This window comes from Myxine glutinosa, chromosome 1 (genome assembly GCF_964187855.1).
Source record: "Myxine glutinosa chromosome 1, kmMyxGlut1.1, whole genome shotgun sequence".
Taxonomy (NCBI): Eukaryota; Metazoa; Chordata; class Myxini; order Myxiniformes; family Myxinidae; genus Myxine; species Myxine glutinosa.
The window spans coordinates 161,851,099-161,870,069 of NC_136261.1; the positions used below are offsets into that span (position 1 = coordinate 161,851,099).

Sequence of the window (18,971 nt, forward strand, 5' to 3'; positions counted from 1 at the left end):
TACAATTTATTTTGCAGAGTGGTGATGGTCAAGTTTGCATGTCTTCTGATTCATTCCAATTCAAAATTGTTAATTCGCTGACAAAATGTGGCAATGGAGAATATTTGAGGATATGGGTATCGATCCCACTACTGACCATGTATGACTGACCATGCCGCGATTAAAAAAAAAAAAATCTCGGCAATTTCCCGTGTGTGGCGACACGTGAACGAAGCTATGCTCCTCTCTCCACATTATTGTGACGACGTATAAATTAAATATTTCATCGTGACGATTGTCATCAAATGGACGAATTTTTAATATATCTCGGCATTTTCCCGTCTGTTATTTCGGGCGGTGTATGACTGACCATGCCGCGATTTAAAAAAAAAATATCTCAATGGACTTGAAGTTACAGGCCTTTGAGAATTCATTTCGTTCTATAAAGGGCAACTTTCATCGGATTTTCTTCCCGTTTTTTTTCAACCGAGTCTAAAACTATGTTAGCGACTGTGAAAAATGAAATGATATATCGAATTTGATTTGAAATAAAACTGTGTGAGAGAGGAAGACACCACGGGCCTACAAAACAGGCCTCAAAGCTATGCGAGTTAATAAAATGGTGGATATTTGTTTATATTAAGCCTCTCCCAGAATGGGTGGAGCTATGGTTCCCAGAATGGGTGGAGCTTTGAGGTTTTGTCTTCTCTGCAAAAACAAGAACAAGAAGAAGAACAACAACAACAACAGCAGAGGGCACTCTATGAGCAGCGTCTGCGACGCGGCTAAAAAATATATAACCAGAATAGGTGGTTAAGATATTTAATTTTTTAATGCAAAAAGAGCAGCATTGAGCAACAGTGCGGTGATGGCTTCAGATCTTATGCTTTGTCCTCATTATGGGAGATTGCAATAATATTGAAAGCTTTCGATTCCACAGAATCCAGGAGAGACATGTGTGATTCTGTCGCAGCAACCTATTGGGGAGAGCAATACTCCATTGAGCTATGGTCAAATAGCTCAAATAGGTCAAATAGGCTGTGAGTAATTCAGATTTTTCAAGGAAACACTTAGAATGATTGCGGATGTCTAGTCTGTGGCTGGTTTTGGAGTTCACTGTTGTATGGATGGCCCAGCAGAGCTCGTGTCTAACACAAATGTTTCATAGCTGAATGAGACTCACAAAGGCATGCTATAGCTGTCTCAACAAATACCGAGGATATTTACTTAACTTGTATTTGCTGCCTAATGGTGTATTTCTTTTTTCTCCAAGAATGCCTGAAGTGGAAAATTTCATCATAGATCTGATCAAGTACTTTGTAGTTAATAAAGTTATAAAAACTGCATTCTGCTTCATGCCAGCAGCGTCTCGACTCCTCTCGACTCTCGCCTCCTCTCTCGACTCCTCTCTCGACTCCTCTCTCGACTCCTCTCTCGACTCATCTCGACTCATCTCTCGATTCCTCTCGACTCCTCACGACACGACTCACGACACGACTCTCGACACGACTCTCGACTCGACTCCTCTGGACTCCTCTCTACTCTCGCCCCCGACTCTCGCCCCCGACTCTCGACTCTCGCCCCCGACTCTCGACTCTCGGCTCCTCTCGACTCGACTCGACTCCTCTCGTCTCTCGACTCCTCTCGACCCGACTCTCGACTCCTCCCGACTCTCGACTCGACTCTCGACTCTCTTCTTTGGACAGTGATGTAAATGTGGTGAAAACGGATCTGTATTTGGGCTGCAGATGATAAATATCTGAGTATCTTTTTAAAATATCAAGCCATTCTGTACCAGTTCCCTGAATATGTTCCTTGTTTGGAGTTTGCTGTTTACAGTGCCTTCAGAAAGTATTCACACCACTTGACTTGTTTCACATTTTGGTGTTACAGCCTGCATTTAAAATGGATTAAATTGAGATTTTTGTCACTGATCTACACGATACTCCATATAATGTCAGTGGAATTAAAAAATTTAAAATAGACTCTCGACTCCTCTCGACTCTCGACTCCTTATTTTATTTATATAAAAAAAATTAATGCAGAAATATCTAATTTACATAAGTATTCAACCCCTGCGTCACTACTTTGGAGAAGCGCCTTTGGCAGTGATTAAAGTTTCAAGTCTTCTTGGGTGTGTCTATCAGCTTTGTACATCTGGATTTGGGGAGTTCCTCTGATTCTTCCTTGCAGATTTGCTCCAGCTCCGTCAAATTGGATGGAGAGTGTCGGTGAACAGCAATCTTGAAGTCTTTCCACAGATTATCAATGTGTTCAAGTCTGGGCTTTGGCTGGGCTACTCAAGGACTTTCACATTCTTGTTTTAAAGCTATTCCAGTGTTGCTTTGGCTGTATGCTTGGGGTCATTCTCATGTTGGAACGTAAATCTTCGCTGCAGTCTAAGGTCTTTTGCACTCTGAAGCAGGTTCTTCTCGAGGATTTGCCTGTATTTGGCTCCATTCATTGTTCCCTCTATCCTTACAAGTCTCCAAGTCCCTACCGCTGAAAAGCATCCCCATAGTATGATGCTGCCACCACCATGCTTCACAGTTTGGGATGGTGTTAGATGGGTGATGGGCTGTGCTGAGTATATGTGTCTTGTGTGCCAGATGTAGCACTTTGCATTCAGACCAAAGAGTTTAATTTTCATCTCATTAGACCACAGAATATTTTATTGCCTCATTAGTCTAGTAGGAAGACTAGGTCCCCCTGCACCCCCCGGAGATATACTTCTAATCAGTGTTTCTAGATTGGAAAAAATGTGTAGAAAATGACTAGCTATGGCCCCAAGCTGAAAAAATGTCCCACATACCATTTTTATGCAAATTACTGCTGCCATTATCAAAAAAACGATTTTTGACATATCTCAGCCAATATTGCAGATAATTGAAAAATGAAGGTGTCTAGACCCATGTTTTGAAGGGCATAGATCATGATAGAACTATTCATAACATGATTACATGTGTCTATGGTATACTAGTATGCATATTAATGCTGTAATTACAAAATAATCAGTTTTACAAATGATAAGGATACGTTAATACTGCAGATAACTTAACATGGTACATAAGGGGTCTAAACCCAGGTATTTTCAAGGTTAAATGTCAACAAGATGCTCCTGAGTCTTGCATAGGGGCGGGACATTGGCAGTAACATTGGTACCACTCAACTTTTCTTCCCACCATTGACTTTGTATTGCGAGAGATTTTCACTTGCTTATTTAAAGGTTTCTCACCCAGCCCACGTAAAATCTACCAACTCCTGCTGTTAACTCCCAAACATATTTTTTTATGTTATCCAATCACAGTGCAGAAATGACAGACTAGAGATCCAAATTAGTGCTGCTATAGCTGCCATTTTACATTTCCATCCATGTAACATGCGCGCTCGCGCGCTCGTATCAATTGGTAATGTCGCGCGCTCGTATCAATTGGTAACGTTGATGTTATTGAATACCTCAGTTGAAAGTTCAGTCTTCCATTCCATCTGTGTGTTGTTCTTGGTATTCATCCTCCAATCTAGCCAGGTAAGATGCTAACTATAATGTTACTCACACTCTTGACTTCAGTTTCTGCATGAAATCATAAACAGGCAGAATAACAGCTGAGCCAGCTAGCACCATGTTAGCTAACGTTAAAGCTAGCCTCATCTATGTACAGTATGTTCCTAATGTCGGTGTAACTTAAACTTTTGTTAATGCCAAACATGAGACATATCTGTTGACTTCTGTATATGAATTGAACCAGAAAGAGGCACGACAGCTGAGCTAGCTACAGTAACTTAGCACAATGTTTCATTGGCCTAGATAGCTAACGTTAGTGTGGAAGAATTTAGATGTTTTAGCTATTAGCACTTTTGATGCCACTAAACATGGTTTAGTCAGCTAAAAAGTACCCTAGTGTAGAACATGACTCAGAACCTCTGTTACCTCACTGAAAACTCAGAGCCTCCTTTCACAGGCACTTTTAACATCATTCGTGATTTCTTATTTGTCATTTAACAGTGATGGTAGACATCGACAGCAAGCATGCCCAAAAGAAAACGGAGTGTAGAACCTGCAGCCCAAAGCTCTCCTCCTACATGCATCCTTCATGTACCATCCATGTCTGATCATGGGGATTTCACGCCCCTCCGTAAAATTAAAGGATCTGCTTCAGAAAAACTGCAACTGCTTCAAAAGATCCGGGATAGACGTCTCAACCAACCGCATGACTCCCCATGTCGTATGCAATCAGTATGTGATCAGATCCCGGCAACTCTTCCTGATGACCTAGAAAGAGTAGGATATCACAGCAAGTGTTATAAGCACTTTGTCCGCCACTTTCATCGTCTGGGAGATGATACAGAACCAGGGCCATCAACCTCATCATGGCATCACTCTCCTCGTAAACCAGGAGGTTCTGCTGAACCCATCTTCCCGCCAGAGTGTATATTTTGTGAGAAAGTTGAGACCAAAGATGCTCATCGCAATACTGAGAGGCCTACAACCTTCCCATCCTTTAAAAACAAAGAAAATGCATGGGAGCAAATCGAAACACGGGCTGAGAAAATGGGTCTCTATCGACTCCATCGAAAGGTGAAAAACAAAGACCTCTTTGCATGTGAGGCCAAACACCATCCGTCATGTTTTAAAGCTTTCCGCACAGCATTCTACAACTATGAGCGTGCGATTCACAGAGCCGAAGCACCAAAGGAGCAGGCTTGCATGTCAGCCGCCCATGAAAAGGCATTCAACTCAGTACTGGAACACATTCAAACCCAGGTCATCCAGCAGAATAAAGTTCTACAGCTTTCTTCCTTGCGCTTGCTCTATGTCGAGGAACTGAAACTGAATGGATATGAGAACTCAAATTATCGGTCAGAGAAACTACTGAAACGCCTACAGAATGACCCAATCAAGGAGCATATCCACTTCACGAAGGTTGATCATGACAAATGTGATGTCATTTCTTTCTGGCTTGTGCACAGCTCAAACATAACAGTTTCCAATGCTCTCGCACGAGCATTCACACTCGGAAGCACAAACAAGAACCAAAATGTTGCCCTCCAACTTCGCCAGGGTATTCTACAGGCTTTCAGAGAGTGTAAAGACCAACCATGGCCACCAACAGCTGAAGACATGGAGCTCAATCCTGAAGACATCCTACCTCCAGACCTTGTCCGCTTTCTCAGCGTGCTAATGACTGGCAAGGAGGGCATCGAGACAGAAAAGGTGAAGCGTCTGGTCTTCTCCATTGGACAAGATCTGTGCCGTGCAGTGTCAGATGGAAAATGGAAGTTACCAAAGCACATTCTCCTCTGTGTGACTGTAAGGCACCTGTTCCGAAGCAAACAGCTCACCACAATACTACACAGGCTTGGACACTCTGAGAGCTACGATTTCGCCTTGGAGTTGGAAACTGCTCTCGCCAAGGTCCTGGATGAAGTCTCAACTTATCGTACACCACAAATTGTGACAGGAGAGGGCAACCTTGTATTCCACTGTGAGTGGGACAACTTGAATAAAACCACTACCAGTGTGCACGGCAGCAACATTGTAAACAGTGCTGGAGGAATCATGGTGCAGGAGGTCAAGCCCGGGTTCGAGAGCAGCAAGGACCGAATGCTACCTACCATCAATAGGTCACAACAGCGTAGCCTGAAGGTCGACACACCAAAAACTCTCCCACCCTTGCACTTTACTCGCGTTGGCCCGAAGTTCCCTGAAGGCTCATCATTCACACCGCCAGCAGAGAATGACACAGTCTATGCCACTACGATGCAAGAGTACTACATCTGGCTCTTCATCAGATACATCGGAAGCTGTGGCCTGCAGCCTGTGCCTGGGCTAGGGGGTTTCACCTCTGCAACTGGTTCTCCCCCACCCAGCAAATCAACAGTCGACTACTGCACGCCTATCCACCAACCGATCACAGACAACGCAGTTGTTCGTGAGCTACTGAAGCGTTCCGAGGCAGCAACTGCTGAGGTGGGTCAGAGATGGGTCCTGAATACATTTGATCTGGGTGTCTGCATGAAAGCCCTTCCCATCATCTGGCGCTGGCCAAATGAATTTGCTAGTCATGTAGTAACGATTGGACCCTTCCACACACCCATGAACTACATCGGGATGCTCACTGGACACAAGATGCGTGGTTCTGGATATGCAGAGATTCTCTTTGAGGCACAACTAGTAACAAGTGGATCTCTCAAAGGTGTTCTCAGTGGAAAGGCCTACGCAAAGTCCCTCTTTTGCCTCAAAACAGTGTGTGAGGCAATGTTCTGAACACAGGAGAGCACGAAGAGGAGGAGGAAGAGGAAGGAGAAGAAGAGTTTGACTCTGACGATTTCGATGAAAATGATGATGACTGACTCAGTGTAGAATCACTAATGCTAATGATGTTTATCTAAAACAAGCAAGAGAAGAGTGGTCACATTGAGTGCTAGGACTATTTTGACAGTTGTAATATTTAGAAAAATAAAACTTTGTGTTAACGTCTGTGTAGACGGACCTTAATATGAGTCTATTATTTCGTAAAACTGTGATTATTTTGTAAATAAAGCACTAATTAGCATACTAGTATACCATAGACACATGTAATCATGTTATGAATAGTTCTATCATGATCTATGCCCTTCAAAACATGGGTCTAGACACCTTCATTTTTCAATTATCTGCAATATTGGCTGAGATATGTCAAAAATCGTTTTTTTGATAATGGCAGCAGTAATTTGCATTAAAATGGTATGTGGGACATTTTTTCAGCTTGGGGCCATAGCTAGTCATTTTCTACACATTTTTTCCAATCTAGAAACACTGATTAGAAGTATTAGTCCTTGAGCCAACCGGCCATTTTTTGAAGTGAATGCTCCGGCGGGGGGAGTAATTCTCATTATGATTTTCCATTAGACCAATGTCTCAAGTGTCAGAAAAGGTGTGATGGACATCTGAGAACGGTAGCTTAGTGCCCGGATGGACGCCATCTTTGAAACCACCCAGCTCGAAAATGCCCATTTGGTGGGGTACATTGTTGCACGTGTATCTGGACTTCTATACTAGCTATCGATGTGCGGTTGACGACTAAATATACGTCCGATGTGTACCGTCTAAATAAAAAATAATATGAAGCATTTTGTTTTAGATTAATTATTATAAAAATCAATTATCGAAAAAAAATCATATATTTTTCAATATTTTATTATTAGACTTGTACTTTTTTTAGTGAAACAACACTGGTATGATTTTCCAAATTATGCATTGTGCTACACCGTTTATCTGTCTATAAAAATAACTCAAAAACTAAAACATATCATCCACCACGAGTGTACACAAAAAATATATGAAAAGGCATGCACTTTCCACAAACCGAAACTATGTCAGTTGGAATTTCCCGCCGATAATCAACCCACAGAACCCAGTGCCGAAAGTGACGTCAGTCTATTCTATATCTATATTCTATATTCTATATCTCAGTCTGAGATTTGTTGCGGTGACCTGATTAATTTCTGAGGGGGGGGGGGGGGGGGGGTGGGTGGCTTAAGAACTAAAAGTGAACATGTTAGATGGCGCCACATACAACTCTATTATAGAGTTGTATTGTGGCGCCATCTAACATGTTCACTGACTTGGATGAGTATGTCTATGTAAGCTGGCGAGCTTTTCGGATATCGGAGTAATCTAACGTCAGTCTTTTTGTTCTTTCAGCTGAGATGGCCGGTGTCGAGGCGAAACGGGCGAAGATTGAACCTGAGTCCGGAACGTGCATCCTGTGCAGCAAGAAGTCGCCCCTCTCTGAACTAAGCAAGGCAGCGGGCAACAGTTCTTGGAAGACATTGTGTGACGCAGCCGCAGTTAGAAACTTTTATCCAATTCTAAAGCTAGTCCAAGAAGGCGCAGTTGAACTTCCTAATATTCCAATATTATACCATAGGGCTTGTAGATCAGACTTCACTCACAAAAACCACCTAGCTACTTTGACCAATGCAGCTAGAAGTTCTTCAGTTGATACTGGCGATGCGGTGCGACGGCGATCATCACGGGAAGAGACAGGATCAACTTCAACGGTCTACGATGATAAATGCATTTTTTGCCAGCGTGCTTCAAAATTCATAAAAGGCAGTCGTACCCGTGAAACAGTTGTCTTGGCTGTTGAACTTCGAGCAGATAAGACAATAAGAGATGCTGCGACAGCTCGCAATGATGAGAGAGTTTTGGCATTGACTACACGAGATATGGTTGCAGCTGAGGCTCACTACCACTTCTCCTGCTATAGAAACTACACACGGCCCCAAAAACCTCAAGTAGAAACTGACATTGAAGATAATATCGAGAAAAAAGAAATGATACGATGTATATTCAATTTCATTCGCACTGACTTGTTCTTGAACCCGAGGATTGTTCCAATAGTTGATGTTGCAACAGATATCCTGTCTTCAGATACATTTTCAGTTGATGTTCGTGACTCCATCAAGAAGAATCTGCAGCGCACATTACAAAGAGAGTTTGGAGAATCGCTCATCTTCTTCAATGTGAAACACCGTGTATACTTGATGCCCGATAATCTGACAAAGCGAGAGATTGCTGCAGAGTGCGTAAACCTGAAAGCAGAAGTGAAAGCATTTGAACAAACGGACGGTGAAAGTAACATTGTGCGTGCAGCTACTTCACTGCGACACCAGATCAAAGATGCTCATTACAATGAACGTTGGCCGCCTCAGCCAGCAGAACTCACTTCAGATTACGTGAAGATACCAGATTCTCTTCGTGTATTTCTGCATACTTTGATTTGCAGGAGTGGGGGTAGCTCTGCGCGTGCCGACACACTGGTATGGTCGATGGCTCAAGATATCATCAATGCTGTACACCGGGGTACCATCAGAACATCGAAGCATGTCCTACTTCCGTGGGTCATGAAAACGCTCACCGGTAATACAGAGGTCATCAGAATATTGAATCGACTCGGGCACGGATGTTCGTACACAGTTCTGGAAGAAATCGAGACAGCGCTATGCATAGACAAATTAGCAAGTGTGGAGAAAGATACAGTACCACTTCCGTCACATGTGCACCCTTCGGTCCCGACTGTATTAGCATTCGATAACATCGACAGGCTAGAGGAATCGCTGAGTGGTGGCGGAACATCGCATCGCGTCAACGGTATCATCGTCCAACTGAAGTCGCAGTCGTGTTTGCCGCCCCAACCTCCATCGGCAGTATCCAAAGCAGATAAGAAGCGATCTATCCCGTCATCCAGCGATTTAGTTCCAATATACAGCGGTGGGAAACGAGAGGGCCCACCTGCAATCAAGCCTGCAGATCTTTCTGACACTCTTGCAGGCGCAACATCCCTTGCGCAGCGCCGAAATCACGTATGGATTATGACTCGCATGCTGGAACCATGCGACCAATCAGTTCGTGGACTGGTTTCAACATCATGACTAGAGATCGTGTTCAGGTGACGGAAGATGTAGTTGGCTACCTGCCGACTATAAACGCGCCTGCCACAGATATGGCAACAGTGCAAGAAATCCTCAGAGAAGCTCTGAACATCATGTCATCACTTCAGCTTGAGCGTATACCGGTGGTGCTAGACCAGGCACTATTTGCTAAGGCGACCGAAATAGCATGGAAAGATGTCGATCGATATGGAAGAATCGTGCTCATGATGGGGAACTTCCATACCATCTGTAACTTCATGTCGAGCATTGGGAAAATGTTTGGAGATGCAGGCCTTCGGGATGTAGCTGTTGAGTCAGGAGTAATCGCTGAAGGTTCCATCAACAGGGTTCTGGAAGGCAAGCAATACAACCGTGCTGTGCGACTCCACAAGTTGATGTACGAGGCACTAATGCGCATCATTTGGAAGGGCTTCCAGGTGTGGATAGAAAGCAATCATCCTGACAAGGAACCCCAGATTCGAAGCACTGACCTCAAAATTCGCAGCATCAAGGAGGATGTTTGCCACGAGACTCTCGCCGCATCCTTGCTGCAGCGCTTCACGCTGGTCAAGGCAGTGAGCGCATCGATGTTGTCTTTGACACATACACAGAAGAATCCATCAAAGCAGCTGAGCGTGTGAACCGCGGTTCAAATGAAGGCATCAGTTTCAGCGAGATCAGACCCGCACACAAAATCATGAACTGGCGGCGTCTCCTTGCTCGCAGCCAGACAAAGGAGAAACTGGTTGTGTTTCTGGCGGAGTCGTGGAAACATGAAACAAATCGCGAAAAGCTAGGCAACAGAACACTGTATGTCACCTGTGGTGAAAAATGTCTGGTACTGACCCGCGATAGGTGGAAGTTGGTGCAAGCACTCGAATGTAGCCACGAGGAAGCAGACACGCGTATGTTTCTCCACGCAAAGCACGCCGCTACCCACTACAAGACGATCATCTTAGTGGCAGATGACACCGACGTTCTGATCATCAGTCTTCATCTCAGCAGAACCATCGATAGTCAGCTCTTCATCAGACGAGGAACAAAGGTTCGAGTCAGAATGATCGACGTTGGAAAGTTGGCTGCGGTATTGGGGTCTGGAGTTTGCAGTGCATTGCCAGGGCTTCATGCATGGAGCGGGTGTGACACTGTGAGTGCTCTGGCTAGCCAAGGAAAGATAAAGGCTTTGAAGCTTGTGCAAGCGAATGAGCTGTATCTTCAAGCATTCACAGATCTGGGATCTTCGTGGAATGTACCAACAGACGTCTTCAATAGCATTCAGGCCTTCACGTGTCAGCTGTACGCCAAGAACACGAAGATCGTCGGTGTTAATTCGCTCCGTTATCACATGTTCTGTGCAAAGAAGGGCCAGATCGAATCTGGACAATTGCCGCCTTGTGAAGACTCCTTGATGCAGCATACGCTTAGGGCCAACTATCAGGCGGCTATCTGGCGACGCAGCCTTGAAAACCTACCAGACGTCCCAACACCATCAGCAGGACATGGTTGGGAACTCGATGATGGCGGTTCGCTCACAATCCGATGGATGGCGGGTCTACCAGCTCCAGATGTCGTCTTGAATCTCATCTCATGCACATGCAGAAGGACGTGTCGACCGTCAGATTGCTCCTGCATACTGAATGGGTTGAAGTGCACTGTTGTGTGTAAGCTGCAGGGATGCTCCAACATGGTGCAGGATGATGCTATCGTGGCTCAGGATGCCAATGACTCTGATGGCGACTCTGATGATTAACTTTGTGTGCACTGTATATTGTATAGCATATGTTGTTCTCTATTATAATGCAGGCCAAATTGCCTGAAAATCTTTATAGACAGATAAACGGTTTAGCAAAATGTATAATTTGGAAGATCATACCGGTGTTATTTGACTAAAACATGACATGTTCAATGATACCTCCGCTTGCTTATTAGGAATATACATCGTATGGTGTTAAAATCAGCTCCATACGTCTTTCCAAACTCTAGTAATGAATAATTAATATAATTGGCGGCCATTTTGAAATCCAAGATGGCCACCAAAGTGCAGATTTCCTATGTAACAATTTCCGCCTGCTTATTAGATATCGTATAGTGTTAAAATCCTCTCCGTACGACATTCCTAACTTGCGTTATCGTCAGAATAGATAATGCCAGCGGCGGCCTAAGTCATTTTATGCCTCTTTACATTTATTTGTTGTAAACTCGTGGTGGATGATATGTTTTAGTTTTTGAGTTATTTTTATAGACAGATAAACAGTGTAGCACAATGCATAATTTGGAAAATCATACCAGTGTTGTTTCACTAAAAAAAGTACAAGTCTAATAATAAAATATTGAAAAATATATGATTTTTTTTCGATAATTGATTTTTATAATAATTAATCTAAAACAAAATGCTTCATATTATTTTTTATTTAGACGGTACACATCGGACGTATATTTAGTCGTCAACCGCACATCGATAGCTAGTATAGAAGTCCAGATACACGTGCAACAATGTACCCCACCAAATGGGCATTTTCGAGCTGGGTGGTTTCAAAGATGGCGTCCATCCGGGCACTAAGCTACCGTTCTCAGATGTCCATCACACCTTTTCTGACACTTGAGACATTGGTCTAATGGAAAATCATAATGAGAATTACTCCCCCCGCCGGAGCATTACTTTTGGTCTGGCTCAAGGACTATATATCTCCGGGGGGTGCAGGGGGACCTAGTCTTCCTACTAGACTACATGCTCTGAGTCTTTCACATACCTTTTTGCAAACTCCAGCATGCTGTCATGCACCTTTTTCTCAGGAGTGGCTTCCGTCTGGCCACGCTCCATAAAGCCGAGATTTTTGAAGTGCTGCAGAGACTGTGGCCCTACCGGCAAGTTCTCCCCTCTCAGCCAAGGAACTCTGTAGTTCTATCAGAGTGGTTATTGGGTTCTTGGTCACCTCCCTGACCAAGGTCGATCTTGCCCAGTTGCTCAGTTTGGTCGGACGGCCAGCTGTAGGAAGTGTATGGATAGTTCCATGTTCTTTTCATTTCCTAATGATAGAGCTCGCTGTGCTCTTGGGAACTTTCAACACTAGAAATTGTTTTATATCCTTCCCCAGATCTATGTCTCCTTACAATTCTATCTGAGTTATACGGACAGTTCCTTGGACTTCATGGCAGAGTTTCTGCTCTGACATGCACTGTCAACTGTGGGACCTTTATATAGACAAGTGCTTCTTTCTACATCATGTCCAATCAATTGAATTGGCCACAGGTGGGCTCCAATCAAGTTGTTGAGACATCTCGAGGATGAGAAAAAGAAATTGGATGCACCTGAGATCATTTTGGAGTGTCACAGCAAAGGGGTTGAATACTTGTTGACTCGAGACATTTCAGCTTTTCATGCTTGATTATTTTGTAAAAATTTCAAAAATAAAGAATAAACTTCCACTTTGACATTATGGGGTATTATGTGCAGATCATTAACAAAAAAATCCTGAATTTATTCTATTTTAAATCCAGGCTGTAACGCAACAAAATGTGAAAAAGTCAAGGGGTGTGAATTCTCCTTTCTGAAGGCATTACAATTTTCACCAACATATCGTGATATGCATCGTTTTCTCCACCTACATGAATAACCAGCATAAGCATTTATGGTCAAAGCTGTGCATTTTTGTATTCCATATGCACTTTCATTTGTGATGAATCATAAATAAGGTAAATACATTTCCAACTGCTGTCAGTGTTTCACGGTGTTACACAGGCCTTGGTTGTGATGCGTTTACGGCGACGGTCACAAGATCGTGAAAGGCAGCTCCTCACCCAGATAGATTCAGTGGTCTCACTCTTGGAGGGTCTTGATAAAGCCAAGGTCAACACCATGGTATGCCACTCTTTTCTCATGTGATTACTATGCACTGATAACCATAATCACAGTTGTTGGAATCCGACTTTTCAACCAACAGAGCCATCTTCATCATATTCCCCATTTCTTTTCGTGCCATTTTATTTTTTGATGTGTTTGGCCTGCAGGTTGCTGGGGTATTGGCAGCTGGGAGCCGGGCTATTGACTTCGCTCACCAGCAGGGCCCACATCTCGAAGAAATAGATGCGCTTACTATCAAACTGCAAGAGGTTAGTTTGTGCTGGTGGTGTGTCTTGCCATTGGTTGAAACAATGGTCTGAGGATATAGCGCCTTTAGATATGTTAATAGCATGAGTATAATTTATATTGAAGACCTTTGCAGTTAGGAATGTTTTGTTGTGTGTATGTATGGGATCTTCACGTGCAACCATGTACCCTTGTGGCGTTGCCCCAATAAAGCTGAATGGTCAATTGACCAAAGGGACTGCCTGGAAGGGAATCTACCTCACACCAATTATATATTTTTCCCTGCCTGATCTAATCGGCATTGCTACCTCAGAGGCCCTTCCTACCTGCAATGACAGAACAAGATGGGGGCTCTCAACCTGTAACCACAGTTTTATTACAAATTATGTCATTGGAAATGATAACAATGATTCAAAGCACAATACTGTACTAGTTAATACTACCTCCAAAATGACAACGGACAAAAGCCGATGGAGCTTCAATGTAAAAATACCACTGTGAACATGCATTTAACATAACTTTGATGTAACTGCATGAGATGAAGGGGTGGCCAGAATTCTGGGAGGGAGGGAGGGGGAGGGGAAGAGGAGAGGTGGGGGTGGGGGAGAGGGGAACAAATAAAGAAACCTCCCAAGTTGAACAAATGTATGGAAGGATTGTATGGGATGTACAGACTTGGCATTTAATATGAAATAATTTTTTTTTCTTGACTTGGGTTTACTTTCTTAACTCAGTATATCAATCTGGTGAGTTTCTTTTACACTTTGGTGATTTATTTGGTAAAAGAACCATGTCACTGATTGTCTGTCGCAGCAAGAAGTCAACAACAGGATTATATCACAGGTGGCGTGGCAAAATGTACGGACAGGTGCATTTGATGATTGGCTTCACAGTCGGGTATAAAAGGGTTGTTGCGTTCTGTATTAGTGGAAAACAACTGCTGCACGTCTCCAAAAGTTATTGCCGCTTCCTCTGGAGATGGTCCGTCAACTCGACAATGCTGTTTGTCATGGAGTGGTGGCTTTACGAAATTATGGCATGAAACCGCGTGCTATTGCTCGGCAGTATGGCATCACTCAAGGTCAGGTGTCAAAGATCCTGAAACGAAATGCTCAGAGGGGTGTCCCTACTCCAATACCGAGGCCAGGACGTCCACGCAGAAACACAAGGAGGGATGATCGCCAGCTGCACCGATTAGTCTGCAATGGCCGTACCAAGTCAGCTAATCGGCTTAGGGTTGAGTGGCAGCAACTGACAAATGTGCCTGTATCCAGAAGGCTAGTCAACCAACGACTGTTTCAAGCAGGCTATCGTGCCAGGCGTCCCCTGAGAAAGCCACGCCTGACCAGACAACACCGCCATCGCTGATTGCAGTGGGCCAGAGAGCACCGTCAATGGCAGCCAGGACACTGGAATCACGTGATCTTCAGTGACAAGTCTAGATTTCTGGTCTATCGTCAAGATGGCCGCGTCCGAGTGCGCAGACAAGTGCATGAAGCCTACAACAAAGATTGTATAGTGCCAAGAGTCCAAGCTGGAGGTGGTGGGGTGACCGTTTGGGCTGCTTTTCATGCAGGGGGCAAAACTGACCTGGTTGTTCAGAACGGAAACCTGAACCAGTTATTACAGGGCCATTCTGGAAGAAACATTGCTTCCATTTGCTCGTGCAGCCTTTCGAGGAAACTTTGTCTTCCAAGATGACAATGCACGGCCTCATCCTGCTCGCATGATCCAACACTTTCTTGCTGACCGTGGTGTAGAGCATATGGAGTGGCCTGCCATGTCCCCGGATATGAATCCGATAGAGAATTTGTGGGCAGAATTAACGCGTCAAATCGACAACTTGGACCAGCAGCCTACCTCTGTGCGTGAATTGCAGCAGACTATTGTCACTGCATGGCAAGCGATTCCTGTCCAACCCTTGGCAAATCTCGTGAACAGCATGCCTCAACGTGTACGTGCTCTCCTGAATGCTCGTGGGGGTTACACGAAGTACTGAACTGTAATTTTACTGTCCGTAATCCCAGTCGTAATTTAACTTTTGTTTTTGTTTAAAAAAAAATTGGGCTAATGTGCAAAATAAAGAGATACTTCTGGAAAACGTACAGAAGTTTAACAGTACTGTCCATGAATTGAGTTCGATATCAGTTTACATCACTTTCAAGGATCAATTTATTTGTTTCGAAATGTCAAATGTGGTTTTTGTTTCCTTTAAAGGTCATATTAACAAAATCTAGAATAATGTCAACATAATTCCAATGAACTTTTGGTTCGAAGACATCTTGAAAAGTAAGTTCACCCCCACAAAAAAAATATTCCATATTAAATGCCAAGTCTGTATTTGCTGAGACAGGGCTGGAGTTGGCACGGGTGCAGTCTTCTGATGCAATGGGCACAGGCGGAACTAGCTCGTTTTGGTCTTCTGGTCGAGGATGCATGGAGCCCTCACCCTCGACCCAACTCTCCACACTAACTGATGAACTGACCTTTGGGACTGTTACTTTATTATATGGGGTTCACCAGGACAGAAGCCTCACTTCCGACCTGCATCTCCCCACTGTCCATCTGTGTCTCTCCTGCACATCCCTTGTGCCACTAAACTCCATGTCAGCACAAATAGGCAGGCCCACGCCCCTTCATGGGACCGATGAGCCAGCCATCCAAGGGTGGGGGCACACTCTACAGAGGGTTTAGGGTGGGATCTAAATGTACCTGGAAGGTGGGATAAAGGGGGATAGACCAGGTCCATGGGGTGTTTGTGGTCTTTCTATGCTAAATAACCTCAATTCCACATTTAATGTTGAACCTCACGAAAAACAAAACAAAACACGAGGGCCAGTCAATAAGTAAACTTAAAATGGCGATATAAATTTGAGAATGTAATGTGTGTAGTTGTAGACGACGTATGTTATATCTATGGGTAAGAGTCATGTTTTGCCTGTTTTAGATCTGGCAACATTGAGCGTATGACGTCAGTAGAGCAGTTCCAAGATGGCGGCTCCCTTAGAAGCATGCACCAGGGAGGAGCAATGTTCTGTCATCTGTTTCTTGGGAAGTGAGGGTGTGAATCCCAGTGAAATCTATCGCAGAATGAAGATGCAAAATGTTGACGAATGTTTATCGCCGCAGCAGGTATACAACTGGAACAGGAAGTTTAAAAGTGGAGTGTCCAGTGTGGCAGAGGCTGCTTGCTCGGGCCGGCCTCACACAGCCGACACACCAGAAATGGTTGCAGGAGTTGAGTGTGTGCTAAGGGAAAACCATCGCATTACGCTGTATGAAGTCGTCTCTGAATTGAACATTAGCCATGGTTCAGCACACCATATCATTCACAACGTGCTGGGGTTCCGCAAAGTTTCTGCAAGGTGGTTGCCTAGACAACTCACACCCAAACTGAAAGAACAGCGAGTGGACGCATGTGAAGAACTTCTGTGACGTTACGAAACAGAAGAGTCACGTAGTGCCTTGACTGTGGATGAAAGTTGGGTGCACTACTTTCAGCCAGAAATGAAGAGGGCAAGCAAAGAGTGGTGCCATTCAACTTCACCGAAGCCCAAAAAATTCCACACACAGCCGTCCGCTGGAAAAGTGATGCTGATGCTCTTCTTCTCCAAGGCCCACTTGAAGAGCATTACATGCCCAGAGGGACCACAGTCACCAGTGCATCGTACTGCGATCTCCTTAAAATAATCTGAAACCAGCAATCAGATCAAAACGTCTTGGACTATTCACGACCGGTGTTTTTCTGCAGCATGACAATGCTCGGCCCCATACTGCCCGCACTCCAGCTGCAACAATCAAGAACATGCATTTTGAGTGTCTTCCTCGTCCACCCGACTTGCCAGACCTCGTCCCTTTGGATTACCACATCTTTGGGCCACTTAAAGAGGCACTTGGTGGAACCACTTTCCGATCCGACTAAGAGGTCCAAGAGGTGGTGCACGAATGGCTACACAAGCAGCCAAAATACTTTTTTCTAGAGGAATCCAGGCCTTAGTAAAGCGCTGGAAAAAATGCATTGAGCGCAATGGAGATTACGTTGAAAAATAACATGGTTGTTACACACGTACATGCAATAAACAAGTTCTGAAAAATATGTTAAGGCTACTTATTGACTGCCCCTCAAAATAAAGAGATTTTAAACATAAGGTATATGAGGGCTAGGGGAGGAAACAGAGTTGGGCAAGATGGATTTAGAAGCAAGTTCTCAGGAAGGAGAGTTGGAAAGAGGTGGGCTTGGGACAGTTAACGAGGGTAGAAAATATCATGAATTTGGATTGAGGACGATCTGAGATGGTGGTGAACAGCTGTCTATAAAACCTGGAGGGAAAATGAGATTGAAGAGGATGTGGAAGTTGATTCCACAGGTGGGAGAAAAGAAGAACAAATGAGTGGAGGTGAGCAGTGATTTTGGGAGTTTGAACAAGTTATTGGCAGACCTTGTGCACCCTACAGAAACCTGAGTGGTGGGGGTGGGGGAAGGGGATGGGCATGGCAAGAGTGCAAGACCAGAAAGGAGGCGTTTGAAGACATAGAGACCACAGACCTGTCTGCAATGTGATAGTGATAGGTCCATAGACTCAGCTTCATCGTGGGAGATTCCAATAATCTTAAAGACCTTTGTTTCCACAGCGTCAAGCTGAGCAGGGTGAGGCAGGGGAAAGCAGTACTCCATCAAGCTGTGGATGAAGGCCTTGGAGGTGGATAAGAGTTCAGGTGTGCCAATGATGGACTTTGCATGACAGAGGATGCCCAGTCAGTGACTGGCTTTGGAGGCCAACTTGGATGTGTGCTTTCACTCAGAAAGATCATTGCTGATAGTGAGGCCCAAAAGTTTGAGTGACTGAACGTCCAAGAGGACTGTTAATAAAGTAGATGTGAGGGTTTGGCCGATGGTCATTTCAGAGAGAGACGATGGGTGTATGGGAGTGTTTGACCTGCTCGTGATACTATCAAGGTCTGCAGAGAGGGAAGAGGCTTCATTGAGACGAAAGCCGAGTCTGAATCGGGAAGGAGCTGTGGTCAGAGTAGATTTCAGATGAAGGGTTAACACCATTATACTAACTTTGATTTTGTGTTTTCTACAGCTCATGAGCGAGGAAGAGGAAATTTCCAAAGCATTGTCGGAGGACTTTTCGGGTTTGTTGCTCACTCTTTTTTGTCTTTATTTAGAAAGTATGGAATTTATTTTGAAGAAATATTTTAGGTTTACCTTCACAGCAATGAATTGCTTTATTTTTATTGCTTTTGGCAAAGGCTTGTAGCTAAAGCATTTAGACCCTATTACTTTCTTCATTGTCCAACTTGAATGCATTTGACCATGATGTTTTGCATTTGCAAAATATACAGTATTCCATGATACAAATGCATTTGCAGATGGTTCCTGAATGCTCGAGAAAAATATAATGCTACTTTTTTTAATTGTGGCAGTGAAATACTGTAATTGGTTTTGATGTATCTATTATTTTTAGATTTATTTATTTATTTT

General features: G+C 44.0%; 1 protein-coding gene across 1 annotated transcript in view; it reads left to right on the forward strand.

Annotated features, from left to right (window-relative positions):
• The window catches only part of LOC137430677 (charged multivesicular body protein 7), a 53,735-nt gene that overhangs the window by 23,360 nt on the left and 11,404 nt on the right, over positions 1-18,971 (forward strand). The window contains exons 7-9 of the mRNA XM_068121459.2: positions 13,136-13,255; positions 13,405-13,506; positions 18,571-18,622. Of these exons, the coding sequence (XP_067977560.2) occupies positions 13,136-13,255; positions 13,405-13,506; positions 18,571-18,622 (274 nt within the window). The remainder of the gene's footprint in view (positions 1-13,135; positions 13,256-13,404; positions 13,507-18,570; positions 18,623-18,971) is intronic.